This window comes from Tigriopus californicus, chromosome 2 (genome assembly GCF_007210705.1).
Source record: "Tigriopus californicus strain San Diego chromosome 2, Tcal_SD_v2.1, whole genome shotgun sequence".
Lineage (NCBI taxonomy): Eukaryota > Metazoa > Arthropoda > Copepoda > Harpacticoida > Harpacticidae > Tigriopus > Tigriopus californicus.
In genome coordinates, this window is record NC_081441.1 from 6692559 (window position 1) to 6707620 (window position 15062).

At 39.0% G+C, this 15062-nt stretch overlaps 1 protein-coding gene across 1 annotated transcript; it reads right to left on the reverse strand.

Moving 5' to 3' along the window:
* Positions 1-1434: 1434 nt before the first annotated feature.
* Positions 1435-8101, reverse strand: LOC131892849 (epidermal growth factor receptor kinase substrate 8-like). The gene is made up of 11 exons (XM_059242707.1): positions 7806-8101; positions 7546-7701; positions 6998-7474; positions 6692-6924; positions 6431-6554; positions 5121-5167; positions 4796-5036; positions 3668-3701; positions 2174-2314; positions 1874-2072; positions 1435-1791 (listed from the first exon to the last, which is right to left on the reverse strand). Exons 1-11 carry the CDS (start codon positions 8001-8003, stop codon positions 1530-1532), a joined length of 2112 nt encoding a protein of 703 aa, XP_059098690.1. The 5' UTR covers positions 8004-8101; the 3' UTR covers positions 1435-1529.
* Positions 8102-15062: the final 6961 nt, after the last annotated feature.

Below are 15062 nucleotides of genomic sequence, written 5' to 3' on the forward strand. Positions count from 1 at the left end.
GAGAATCCAGGCTAGTTCGAACAATGAAGTCCACATCTCTTCTTTCTCGGGCTCCTTCATTGTTTAATTTGCTTCCCTCTAATATTCGTAGGGAATACGTAGGCCTTTTTGATCCGGTTGTATGTTTCAAGTCAGACTTGGACAGGTCTTTGACTAAAATTCCCGATCAACCTTATATTCAAGGGTTAGCCAGATCAGCCAACTCTAATTCGTTGGTCAATCAAATAATAGACATATAAATAAAAGTTAAGTTAAATGAATAAATTTCTCGTCTTGAAGTGCTAGGATTCCGATCAAAGAAGCGGAAAGGAAGTCTGCAAAAAAATATAGAATGAGACCATTCGGACATTTGGGCAAGCGCTGGTACCAGCAAACAAACTTGCCTGCCAATGCCAGTGATGCAAGATTGGCGTTTCAAATTGGTTTTAACCAAGTTGACCTTTCCTCATATAGCGATGTGAAAGAAGGGTCAGCTTCTCAAAAACATGTCTGAAGCTCCAAACTTGCATCGCTGCCAGAGCTTGCCTAAACGTCCCCGGAGGCTATGCTTCAGTAATGTTGCTTATAACACTTTCGCGTGCCACCTGCAATGGTCTTGTTTATTGAGATTTGCTCTAAGTAGCTGAGAACTGTGCCTGCAGCCTGCAGCTGCCTGGTTGAACGAGACTTATTATACATCAAAAACCAGATCCCTCGTTGAACGAGACTCTTAGAAGTAAACAATCTAATTTAATTAGCCTTACCTTAAAGCATTTAAAAAAAGTAAAATGCCTTTTTTTAAAATGTGATATCAAGCAATTCTCAAGAGTGGAATTTAAACCAGGGAATGGTAGAGATGAAATTCGAAAAAGAACCATTTCCAGGTTGAATTGCTCCCAGAGCCCCCATCACGTTTTAAATACACTCTCCATTAGAATTTAATGGCATGTAGTTTATTAAAACTAATTATTTTGAGAATTTTTCATCATTACCCAGCCTTCCATCCATTAAAAAAGTTGAATTGCTCCGATAGCCTCCTTTTATAACTACTTTCAATTTCTAGGATGAGCAAGTGCTGCCAAGCGACAGTTCCACCATTGATCCATTGGTACTGCCCACTTTTGAACCATGATTTCCCTCGTCATTTTTTTTACTTTGGATTGAAAGGAAAGGTCATGCGTGAGTACATTGCTCTTTGCAGAAGGCCAAGGACGATCTCATGTATACCATAGGGGTCATTGAAACCTCCATCTCGAAGGACTTACTCATTTTTAAGAAAACTGCTCACAGTGATTAGCTACAAAAAAGGGCATTTTGAATCACACAAATATGGAATAAATCGGCGCTTTTCCAATGCCAACACAAAATTGATATTATTTCTTTATTAGCTCGTTTGTATCTTGAAAAATATAAAGGTTTAAAGTAATGATCAATATTCAAAGTGGAGGTGGGTGGTATCGTATACGAACTTATATATTTCAAACAGTTTCTAGTTTAACTTATTCTTAATCACCATGTCCCTCATTGCCATTGCCATCAAGGCCCTTGATTTATGCCCGAGAATAGAAGTCGGGATCAGACTCTTCCTCTTCGGAGATGTAGTGGTCATCGGTATCGGTCTTCTTTCGGGCCCGTTCTAATACCGCTCTCAACTCTGAGCTCCGAGCTGTGCGGTAGCCCTTCGTGTTCTTGGATAAGGTCAATTGGGAATCCAGGCGCGCTCCCTCCTCTTTGCCAAAGGACGCAATCAGGTTCTTCCGGGACAGCTCGAGAACTTTGGACCCGTTGAATCCAGAGAGTTGGGACAAGACTCTAGAAGGGGGGAAAATATTCGACTCGTGTCAAAATCTAAAACACGATTCGAAACAAGCCTAAAATCTGGAACCTTTCTTACCTTTCACTGAATTGCTTCTGCCTCAGCCACTCACGAACTTCGTGGGGCGTGGAATCCTGCCCAATGTAAATGTCAGGGGTTTTGGTGACTTCCAGATGGTTCTTCTGGTTGTCTTTGAACACATCCAGCACGTTCTTCAGTTCCTCTTGCATGGACATGGTCGACCGGACGGAATGTTGGTTCTGATACTTGGAAGAACCTGTGGGAACATATCGTGGGAAAACATTATTTTCCAAGGGTCTAGGAAAAAGCCACCAAAAACGCCACCAATAATTCCCTTCCACGTGTTCAAAACGGTACCTGTGTTTCGTTTGATGGGAATGACCACACTCTCTGGACTTTTCTGTGGCATGGGAGGGGGAGGGGGAGCCACACTCATCACCGGAGAGGGACTACGGTCTTCTCTTGACGAGGAATATGTCCTAGGCGACCGTTTCCACTCTAAATAAAAATGAGTTCACTTTAGAATCTTCTTTAGGGGTCAATTTTGGGCTAAAATTTTGCTCATATTGTTTTATTGTCTGAACAAGGTGTGTTTCATGTTTTCAATTGGAAACCTGCCGATTGAGATCAACATTTCTAAAATCCCTGTCAATCAAGGTTGCTTGACATTTACCTCAATGGAAAAGAAACTACATAGTACTTGGGTATTTTGTCATCTCAACGCCCAGAAAATTAAAGCACATAAGAAGAAACCATTTACCTAACGGGAAAAGAAACCCCACCAGAGGTGCATTCTGTTTTCACAACGCCCACAAAGTAAAACACACTATTCCTGACATTCCTGAAAAACACACCTTGCTTGTTTTTTCAAGTTTTTGGAAAGGATTGACAGCAACTGGCTAAGATAGCATGAATAGGTAACTCATCTCTACAAATACTATATGATCAAGCTTACCATCACAAGCAATAACCAATGACACTGGTCATGAAGGTGCAACACACCTCTAGTATGATTTCCTTTCCATTTAGGTAAATAACCTCAATGATCTGTGGTCTTTCCATAATTTGACTTTGCTTACTCAATCATCGAAGAATGATGGCGGAGCCTAGGGAAAAACCGCTCGATCACGGAATATAAAATCTCAACCTGTCCCCAACATAGCACCTACTTGATTTATACAACCACATGCAAGTATGTAGACCAAATTGTTTTAGTCAAACAAAAAGAGCCAAGTCCATGGTTGTGAGAGTCATCTCTATCTAAGATTCAAACCTTGTAAAACATTTGTGTAATTTTGTTCTCTTGGTGCCAAAAAAAGAGAGGGCTGTAAGTGTGGGCAATCTTAACTCTCGAGGCTTATCGTTGGAGCTACCAATTTATTGGCTATTCGGTAAATAATTGATATTCCCATCCGAGTCAACGCAAGTGGGTATTAATGTGAAATGTTCAACAAATAAGCTTTTTGAGAGGAAAAATTGTCGTTTGTCTAGAAAGTTTAAAAAAAAAACCATGGAAAGGAGCCAAAAATGCCAAACACAGCGATAAGTCTAATTGCTTTATTGGCAGCTGTTTTTAATGAATGAATTATTTGGTCAAATAATTTGGAGGTATTCGACTCGACCTGAGATTCAAAATTTGATGAGAAATTCGTAAGCAAAGCCACAAATTGATTACTATGAACGTCACGAAAATTGGTACCATCCACATTCGCATATGACTTGGTCGGGGATCCAACAAACTCTTTCTATACGTCTATGATATGTTTACAAACTAAGATACATTTATTTCAAATTCTTCCACTTTGCGGTTTAGTAATGTTAGGAAGAGGAATAAAAAACACTGGTACTTACGGGCATCACGGTTCGCATCCGAGTCCCCAAAATTCTGTAATGAATAAAACGTCATTTAACCAGAGAGTGGCGTTGAAAATAATAACAATAATTCTTTGGACCGTTGTAAGCTATTTTTCTAACCCTTGTCCCTACTGTTTAAATACGAAAATAATATGAGGTGTACAAATAACTTGATCGAATACGAAAAGTATTCGCTTGGATTCTACAGGTGCATTTTATGTTTTGTCAGTTTGGTGGCAATTAGAAAGCTGTAACATGATGTTGTGCCAAAATAAAGCGTTGTTTAAGTAACCTAAGTTTGAAAGTTGCTTATGAGAACAATAAGACCTACTGCTGGTATAATCATTTAGAAGAATACTTTGCTTATAAGGCAAGCAAGTACACCCCGTTCAAATACTCTCTTTCGCATTTTTGCTTAACATCAATTTTTCCCTCCTTCAAAATCTTTTCTATGATTCTGTTTCAATAGCAACGAACTCAAAAAGTATTTGCAAATATTTTTCAGATGTATCTTCCTTGCATCTTTATGTGCACTTTTGCGAATTTGGATTGCGTGTTTAGAAAAGCCCTGTTAATTTCATGTACTATTTGATTAGATCTTTGCCAAAAGTCACTCAATTGCATGATAATTTAATATTCATTGATTTTTCTTTTGGGGATCTCCTTACCGCTACTGGGAATGGGAACCCCAACAGCTTAAGACGGATAAAGGTAATAATTTTGCTTAATTTTATATTCCTATAATCTCTGATTTACAGGCGAATCAGAGTTGGCGGATCTGGTTCGCCCTTGAATATGAGGTTGATCAAGAATTTTGATAAAAAAATGTCCAAGTCTGACTCAAACCCTAGTACAGGATCAACACCATCAACACCTACGTACTCCCTACGCATGTTTGAAGCTAGCAAATTGAGCAATTACTATAAAATATTTGGCTCACTTGACCCTTTATGTGGAAGAGGTCAGCCCACATTGGTAGAGAAAGCGCATCCTAACACGCAGAGCGTAAACCTAAAGACGTCTTGGTGTGCTTCCTTAGAGCACTTCGCACCTTATACGATCTAATTCATCAATGGTAAACCATTATTCATGCCGCGTAGGCTGCCAATAACAAACTTGACTTACTTCAGAGTAAATGAGCGCCTTCAGGAGCGTATGGGGCACGTAGCCAGATTTGCCTTCTCCGTTTCGACAGTGCCACCATTTCTTGTCCGAATTCGTCACTTCCAAATATTCGCCTTTGGTAACGCTCAATTCGCGTTTGTTTTGTCGGTCTCGAGAGTATAAAACCAGCCCAATCTTGGCTTGCTTCGCCATAAGCGAGTCCCTAAAGTCGTCGTGTGATCCGCCCACTGGAATATTTGGTCTGGGTCACAAAGAAAGGAAACAGATAGCGCAAGTGTCATCTTTTTAGGATCAATTGGAAACCGGCAAATTGTTTTCAACTCACTTGATAAAATCGTCATCCTCGTACGTCTCCTTGTGGACTATTGAACTCTGCAAATATAACACCATGTACCAATTCTTTCAATTCCTTTCATATTGACTCAAATCGACGCCGAGACGTAATGAATCAATATTACTTTAACTATGGTGTCCTCTGCTGCGATATCACGTCCAAGTCATTTAATTTGATCATTCTGACCATTTCATTTGTTTATTGGTCTCTCTGCATAACATTTATGTATACACACACTTTTAAACATTTCACGAATTTACATGACCGAGAGTCTCAATGAAGGTTATTATTACTAATAAGATTACTTAAACCTGCTTATTCCATGGACCCTCACAGAGTTGATTGGTTTACTAGAAGGCACTAGGCAGCCTGTTGAAGTTTAAAGTTTGATTGTAAGAGAAATCAACCTTGCACTTTTCCATGACAATATTGCATATTTTTACATTTTTTTTTTTCGTCCCAACCTCTCCTGTCCAAATTTGAATGATTGCTTCACAATGAATTTCTGGCTTTGAATTTGATGGATGAAGATGTACTTGAAGGAATTATTTCATAAATTGATTTTGAGACGACTACTCATAAGTAAACGACAAGTAGAGTTGAATAAATGAGCTGAAGATATGAATGAGCAAGAATTCACGATGAAAACAATAAGTCATGTAAACAAGCACTAAACTATGATGTCATCGATAAAAATGGTCCAAGAATCAAGTTCCTAATCTCAAAAACACTGATAGGGCTTTTCAATATGGCAAATGAAGTTCGCAAAAAATGCACAAAGCAATGGCACATAAAGGGCAAAAAAAGTCAAGAAATGCAAAGAATATGCAGATACTTTTCGCTCTATTCACTGTTAAACTGAACCAGAGGTAAAATTATGCAAGAGTAAAAAATGATGTTAAGCAAGAATGCAAATGAACATGAAAAAAGGTTCACATCCTTCCTTTACAAGCACTATATTCCACTTAATGATTAAAGAAGGTCCATTTTCTCACCTAAACTGTGCGAGTGTCAAAAAACAGAAAGGTAAAGCGCGCAAGGATGATAAACCAGTCCTTTTTCATTTGCTTTGAGGTAGAACAGCTTGGACTCGTGATGAAATTTGAATCATTTTGCTACAGATCCAAGGGACGTATTGGTGCCTAAATAAAACTTTAACCACTTTGAGCTATCAAGTCTTTTACTTGATATTTTGGCCATGTACTGAAATAGTTTGATTTTGAAAGCTGATCTTGCAAGATCTAAAACTTTGTTTCATTTCACGCCCTCGGCTTGATTGAAGTTGAATGAGTGGAGCTCACCTTTTTTATGTTGGATCTTTGACCTTCCACGACTTCGACGTGATCAGCGGATTGCATGACCAAGCCTGGGCTCCAACCATCTTGGAAAATGGGTTTGTATGGAGCCATTTCATTCATGGCAAACCTACAATGGATAAAAATGGGACAACCATTTGTAGGGTACGTGGAACATACAGTAGTGCAGAGGGAAAGACTTTCTGGAACCCGGGTCAATTGGAGAAATTTGCCAATTCAGTAGTAGTCTGTTTGTTCTTGTCTTACTTGGGAGTGTACCAGTTGTCCCCGAGGGCTTTCCAAATGACCACTTCTCGCTCATGGAGCACGCGGTTTAAAAAGTTGGCCGATGTTCGAGTGAGAGGCGGGTTGGCGACATCGCGAATTAGATCATCCGAGTAGTCCTCATAGCACTTATCCACCAAAAGCGCCAACGGAGGCAGAAGATGGTGGACCAAAGTGGATGCGTCAGGTTCCTCAATGTGTCCATCCAAATCACCCTGGAAAGCAACGTCAACGTGATCAAAACCACGTCAAATGGACAAATTCATATTCCCTATGGGAAGAGCATACCAACAAATTGAAGGTGAGCTTGAACTTTTGGAAGATTTTCACGAAATCACTGGCACGAAAATCTTCCCTCTTAACGTGTTCATGGCCTTGGCGAATGTTCTGCCGATTCTCTCGGATGATTTCAACCTCACCGCAGAATCGCTCAATATCATCGATGCAGGCATTCAACAGGATCGTCTTCTTCTCTACTGGATCCGTGGTGGTGTTGTATTGGAATTGAGGCTTAGCATGTCCCACCATGTTGGCCGTGTCTGAGGTGATCAACGGCACCACTGGAGGGAACCCATTGAAGGGTCCTCCACTCGAATGCACAATTGGTGGCTTGGCTATGATGGGCTGGTCGTTGGGTTCTGTTTTCCAATTGATGTCCAACGAGTTTTGGGACTTTTGGGTCATCAGGCTGGGCACGGAATGTCCCAGAGGGGACGTAAAGTTGGTGATGGATTCCACCAAGTCGGATGGATCGCTGTCCAGACACTAGGAAATACCAAAATATCAAAGTCTTGAGGGCATGTCAGGGATCTCGGGTTGGCCAAGCATAAACTTACTTGCACGGCGTGGAACAATCGATTTCGTCCGAAATATCCGGAGTTGGTCTCAGTGAATACAACCACCCGGGAAAGGCCGGAACCCACAGTCCCTGATTTAGCAATGAAGGCCATGGGATCTGCGACCTGGGTCAAAGCTACTCGCCTCGCCACAACCTTAGGTTAAAGAACTTGTTAGATGGCTGTCTACTTGGTGCTTCTTGCTTTTATGGCACAACCTGGGAATTGAAAATACGGGCGGAATGTGGGACATAACTTACATTTTGAATCACGTCTTTGATAAGGATGTGGTCTTGGGTGAAAATGATCTCGGCATTGGGAACGAATTGTGGGCTTTGAACGCCGTGATCCAAAAGATGTTTCATGACATCGTGTCCGTCTTCTAAATCATGTGGTACACTCTCGAAGGATCCCAGATAATCGACATAGACTGGAAGAACCCGATCGAGAAAATCCATGGTGGCTCAATTTGCACCCACTCTATGGATCCGCTAAATGATTGATTCTTGTGGCAGATTTCTCGTTGACTAATTATCAGAGCCGTCGTCGTCGTCGTCGTCGTCGACACCGTCGACGTCAGAGACTTCGGCAGTCATTCAAGCTCTAATCTTATCAGGCCTAACTGAAGTTAGATGTTTAGCAGGCAGTCAAGTCTCAAGGTATTTGCAGGTAGTCTCCGCGAACGAAGCCTTCCTTGCCTCGATCCCTCGATCCCCAGATATTGAGCTAGCCTTGATATTCCGGGCTCGTGATTCCTCAGCTATCATTGAGAAAACAACACTAATGAGATAATTCTAGAATTCTTGACATACCTCTCTCTCTCTTTATTTCGTTCTCATTGATCCGGCATCGAAGTTACCAGCTTATCAGAAGATATAATTGAAAAGATCTTAAAAAAGTCAAGAACTGAGACATGCGTAGAATATTCTTGTTAAAATGTTTGGATACATTGACCCGTCAGCTTCACGAAAAACCTTCTGTGTTAAAAAAATGACAGATCATCAATTCATCATTTTCTCCCCGCAGTTTTAGTAGTTTTATTATTTTTTGATGTAGACCAAATCGACCTTTGATCTAGGGCTCGAGCTATTATTTGATTTTCATGTCAAGCAGATTTAAAAAGAAGTTTGACAATCTGTGCGAAGTAGATCCGACAAAAGGAATGCTTTTCAAGGTTCAGATGATTTCATCATTTTATTTACCGTCAGCGGCAAATGAATGCCTTGGCCCATTTGGGCAAAATCAGGCAGCTGGGACTAATATGACCCTTTAGATGCGTTTTGTTTTTGCTTTTTAGCACTTTCAACTTGAAATGCAGATATTTGGATGGCAGGAAGAAGATTCCAAACCGTAACTTTCATGATTAAGGACATGGTAGTGCTATAAAAAAATGTGACGGACAAACTAGTCACAAGTTCCTAGGCCTGACATGGACTCCATGAACTGACCCATAGATTTCTAGACACTGGATATCGGACGGCCGACCGTTCGGCTGGTAAAACAGTACGATGGATGGTCTCCTGGGAATTTGTCACAAACCGGTTTATTGTACTTTTTAGCCAACCAAGTGGTCAATCGTCCGAGATCCATGTCTAGAAATCTATGACTGGCCAGGGACTCTAAAGAGAGGAAACGACACGGCTTTCCCCTGACCTCCAACTTGGCCATTGAGTTGAATTAAGACAGTAACTCTAGTATCAATAAAACAAGATTATCCGTACTACATGGTACATTAAAGTGTTTTTAATTAAAAATGATCTCCTTGATATACAACTCCGTCCATAAATTAAATATTTATGAATTAATTTTGAAAGTCAGAAGAATAAATGAATACCCATGAACATCAAATTTATCAAAAACAATCGAATTGTCTTTCAAATCAGTGAAATATTGCGTAAAATTGGCTCAAAAACACGCATAGATAGAAAATCAACAAGAATCACCTTATTAATTGGTGACTTACTTACACTGACAAAATATAAAAGAAAGGTATAGAATAAGCGGTAAAAGGCATGTACATAAAATGTACATAAAATGGACAATTGACAATTTTCTTAATCCATATATTTGACAAAAAAACATCAGGCATTGGTGAAAAATGAATGAATTATTTTTTTGCAGAGTTTAAATTTCTACTTATTACAAAGTTTGCATAAAAGGCAGACATTATTTAAGGGGCACAGAGTAATACCAAAGTACAGCAGACTAGATCTCAATTTGAACTTTGGACTCCAATAAATTGTTTTTCTTTCAGAAGCATCCAAAATACCAAATGGTCAAATACAACAGGTGCCATATCTCTTAAAATTATTATTCTATGATTGTGAAGCATCCATATGAGTTTAAAGAACAATATGTTGCTCACAGCTACAGTATGTCTACTTTTGGATTGAGGGCCATTCCTAGGGTGAGAACCATAGTTTCATAACAAACGCGTCAAATTACTTGAAATTTGGTCAATATGTACTGAAACAATTTTCAACAAATAATATTATTAGCAAAAGAGTATTGACTGATTGTGTTTAGAGCAAATTCTTGCTTTATCAAGAAAATCTAATTAGCACTTTTCAGTTATTGCACTTTAAGACATGTTTAAAGTCATTTTAAGTATATTTACATGCCTGGTTTGAAGCACATACCATCAATGGTTACGAAAATGATATTAATCACATATTTTGTTCAATAATTTTGCCAATAATTGACATTCAAAAATTTCAGCAGCAGAAGCTGAGGCCTTACTTGGGGGAGAAAGGTTTGGTGATCACAAAAAGTGGTGTTTCCTTGCTGTAGTGTCCTTGGACTGACCAAACGGCCCAAAACCTTCTCTCTCCCTCTGGCGGAAGGATAATGATGAAATCACCTAAACCTTCAAAATCATTCCCCATTGATTTACGGAGAAAACCAGAACAGGCAAGAGTGGAGAACTGGTATTTTTTATGTACATATTTCTTTGATTTTCTGTTTGAAAATAAATTGGAAACTCAAGGCCTAAATGATTACAGTTTCACAGGACCAAAGTCGGCTTGGCGTGCTCTATTGGGGCAAGAGGCTTATTTCTTGTGCCCCATCTCCAAGCCCGATTTGAAAGTTGTTCACCGTGATTCGTTGATAAAAAATCATGTCTTGACTGAATGGCATTTAGCCACAACGTAGATTCGTGCTTCACACCAATTACAGGACCTATTAGAATCTCTATTTAAATTTCCAACATTGTACATATCAATTTTAGCTCATCCTGCACACGCGAATAGCCCCAAAAGCGTAATGATGGTTGTGTGTTTGCTATCGGCTGGCTTTATGATAGATCCAAATGAAACGAAAAGGGTCGAGCTAAAACGGAGAGCCATAACAAATGATTAGTTGATCAAAACGATCATTCATCCGCAATGGATCAACTGCTGGTGATAAAAGATAGCGTGCGAATGTGTAATCTTCTGAATGAATAGGGATAAAAAACGTGATCCCTGATAACTTGCAGTGTTAGAAATGGATTGGTTTGTATACAAAGTTGCAATTTTTGCTCAAACCCTGGTAGCAATTAGGCCATTTGGAAAAACTACTAAAAAGCCAAAAGCGAAAAAGCATGAAGAGTAGATCATTAAGAGAGTGTCATGAGTGACTTGATGTTGTGTATCTCGACTTTGCTAAGGCCATTGACAAGGTAGATCATGGTCTTTTCATTAACAGAGTTCATGAGAATGGTATCCAAGTCTAGGTTCTCAAATGATTAAAAAGTTTCATTTTAATTGTGATAAAGCAATTAGTTAAGGTTGAGAGATCCCTTAGCGACTTACATAATGTCAAGTCAGGTGTTTCTCAGGGCTCCATTTTAGCTCCTCTCCTTTCATTATCTTCCTTGCTCCACTTCACAAGCTTAGTAGAATCAATGTCAGCATCTCTTCCTATGCTGATGATGCAAAAGTAGTCTGCAGTAAGAATGGTGATAATCCCGGTTGTCTGATTGAGGTTCTAGACCAAATCTACTCTTGGTTGCTAAGAGTGACATGGCCTTGAATGGAATGAAATTCCGCTCAATGACCTTTGGGTCGACGCCATTAGACTCTCCACTATTAGATGATGAAGTTAATGGCATTCAGCAGGTCTCATCTATGAAGGATTTATGTGTAGTCCTCCATAATTATGGAAAGTTCGATGAGCATATCCAGTTGAAAGTTGGTAAAGCTTTCCAACCATGTGGTTGGATGTATTGCACGATTAAGTCCTGAGACAGTATCACGATGCTAACTCTGTACAAGTCGATTGTTCAGTCACATCTGGAATATGCTTCACCCATTTGGGCTTCAATTGTTTCAACAGGTTTGTAAATGGTCGAGCAGATCCAAAGATGATTTACCAGAAACATCGAAGAGAGCTCTCATATTGTGAGAGGCTGGAAAGGTTGGGACGGTACAGTGTTCAGAGAAAGTAAAGGTACCTGATACTGAACATTTGCAAAAGCATTCCTGAGCTTTGTCCCAACTAAGTTTTTACGGTTAACCGTAGCGACCGTGGAGACTGAGAGTGCGTTTTGAGAGCATCTTCAAGCCTTCTTGAATCTAGGCTAATTAAAACACTGAATGCCACCTCTCTTCTTTCTCGGGCTCCATCATTGTACAATTTGCTCCTCTCAAATATTCGTAGGGTGTATGCAGGTGTTGACCTTCTAGTAGGATTGAAGTCAGATTTGGACAAGGTTTTGATTAAAATTTCGAATCAACCCTACATTTTAGGATTAGCCCGATCCGCCAACTTCTAATTCGTTGGCGGATCAGATAATATATGACCATAAAATAAAGTAAAATGAAGAAGTTTTTGGTTTTGAACTGCCGGAAATTGTATTCCAAGTAGCGGTATGGAAATCCGCAAATAAGTGGATAACAAAGTGTCCTGGGCATTGTTGAGTCTTGCTTTTGTACCAGCCTCCGCCCTCCATTTCATTTTCCATCTCAAGATTAGCACCAAAATTCGTTTATCTTAATGTTCCGCATATTTGTTACAAATGATTTCGACTAAACTGAAGCGGCAGTATCGAGTTCCATTTCAGAGATTGTATACAATAACATCCGTATCAAATTATTGTTTCCTCATGACGAGTAAAAAATGGTTTACTTTTGGGATAGGATTACTTTTGGGATAATAAAAACTAATGTTTCTTTCATATTTTGGTGTAATCTAATGCTTGAATTTGAGCTTTTCCAATGGGACTGTTAAAAATGTAAAAAAATTAGTAATAAGCGTAAAGTGCCAGCCAATTTATTCCGAACAAACTTGGTACAAAAAGTGCAAGATATGGAAGCACTGGTCATACATATTGATTGAATGACTCGGCGACCAGGTTTGATAGCGGTAGGTGAGCCTTATGACTTTCTAGCTCTGCGGATTCCTAGAGTCCGGACTCAAGTCCAGCACAATTTGTATCGTGTTTTCGCTAGACTTAACCAACCTAATGGAACTGTGTTTCAAAACCTGATGCGTTTCAAAATCAATTCATTGTAAGATCATGCCGGAAAGAAATCCAATAAAAGAATGACAAATTGCAACGACGAATCCAACCTATTTTTCCAAAGTTGAGCAAAGGACTCCATTGCACTCGACTCGAGTTTGGATTTGCTCCATCTTTAGTGGTTCCAAAACTTTCATCTCATTTCTTTACTGCTTTTACAATTACAAATTTGTGAAGAATGCCTTACCAAATCACATTCTTACTTGCTTTCATGCAAAGAAAAAAGAAATGGATTAATGAATATTAAATTTTAGGACTCTTTTGCTCTTGAATGATGCAATATTCAGGGTCCCCAGGGCCCGGTAGCATACACTGAAGAAATAGGCATCTCAGGAACCTCTTTCAAAACCTCTTTCATAGTCGTGCTTCCAAAAGTAAGAATGGCAGAGATGTCAACGAAATCCAACCCTGCCACAACGCAACATCTCACTCACCGACGAACTAGAACTAGTAGGAACCCTTCTTGAAAATCCAATCTTAATGGTTGTTGATAGGTAAATTATTGTCTGGTTGTTTACGGGGCTTGGAGACAAATTGGCTAAAAATGCTTTAGAAGGAACGTTTCAGTCACATTTTCACTTACATGAGACTGATCTTAACCCAAGCTGACGCTTCCTTCGAAAACTATGTTTTCAATTAGACCAAACATATCTTGTCTGCTTTCAATCAAAATAATCCAATTTCCTTTGGATACGGAAGTCAAATCATACTTGAAGTGAAATTAAGTCTTAACTAAACCAGCTTAACTGAACCTCCATTCACTGCGATTTGGCCCCGGCAATCATCTCTTTAAGGTTAGTATTACCTAGTTTTTATACCTGAGGTTGGCAATCTAGCCCAACATATTTCACGTTTAAGAAGTATTTTAAAGTAAAGCTTTCAGTTGAAATATATCCACTGGACCACTTTTCAAATTATTCAATGCCTTTGAAGCAAAAATGATATTTGTTAAGCAGAGTAAAAATTCAAAGAATGTTGAAGCGTAAAAAGGGCTTTTTTGTGAAATTTAAAAATTAGAAGGCATTTACCTTTTTACAGCCTTACTGATTACCACGGCTGTTCAACAAAGGTATATCTCATTTTTGAATTATTCGCATCAGTTTGCTTCCTTGCATCTTAAAAATTTACTTTTATTTTTTTTGCCTCTTCCTTTTAAAAGCAATGCAAGTGTTATAAATCATTGCGGCAAACATTTTTGCATCCTTTGCCCTTTGTAGTAGGTTCACCTCTTATCGTTTCAAGGTATTGTTTTTTGCAAAACTTTTACATCACTTGAGCCTTCAAAAGTAAATTGTTTTAGTTTGTTGTCAGAATGTCAAATAGGATACATGTAACATCAAACTAGCTACTATATTCTATAGCAAAGTCAGTTACCTTAATTTAATATGAGGCGAGCTGCTTTTTGCTCAGAGCAAATGGGAAGGATGGCTCTAGTTAGTTAGAGCACTTCATTCTTTTGCGTTTTGGCCCCAGCACAGTTTTGGCGAAAAATCAGTCCTGATATAATGAGCCACCAAAATAGATGGCTTATGAAGGAAGTATATGGTTTCTTAATGTACTTGTGCATTTTTGCTTGCCGCCATTCATAACTGTTTTTGCAATTTTACTCATGATTATGTTTGAAAAAGTACACAGAGCAAAACATAGCTGCATTTTTCTTTGCATATTTTGCCCTTTCTGTTGCATTTTTCGGTGCGTTTTTTGCCAATTCTACTCGCATTTTCTTTATCACCACCGTTGATTACAAAGAATCTGCTTCGAAATATTACTTTGCACATTGCGAAATGAAATACAATGATCTTGTTTTACCTCATAAAATATGTGCGTAGCATCATTGACATAATCTCGTATCCCTTTTCAAGGTCTGCGTCTTTGTTGATCAAATTTAATTGGATGCGGTGACAATTACACGGTCGGAAGAAATAATTGATTACAATAAGTTACATCTTAGAACATGTTGATATCACTTTTCCTATGCCAAACTGTGAATCACGCTATAATCGAAATTTCATTT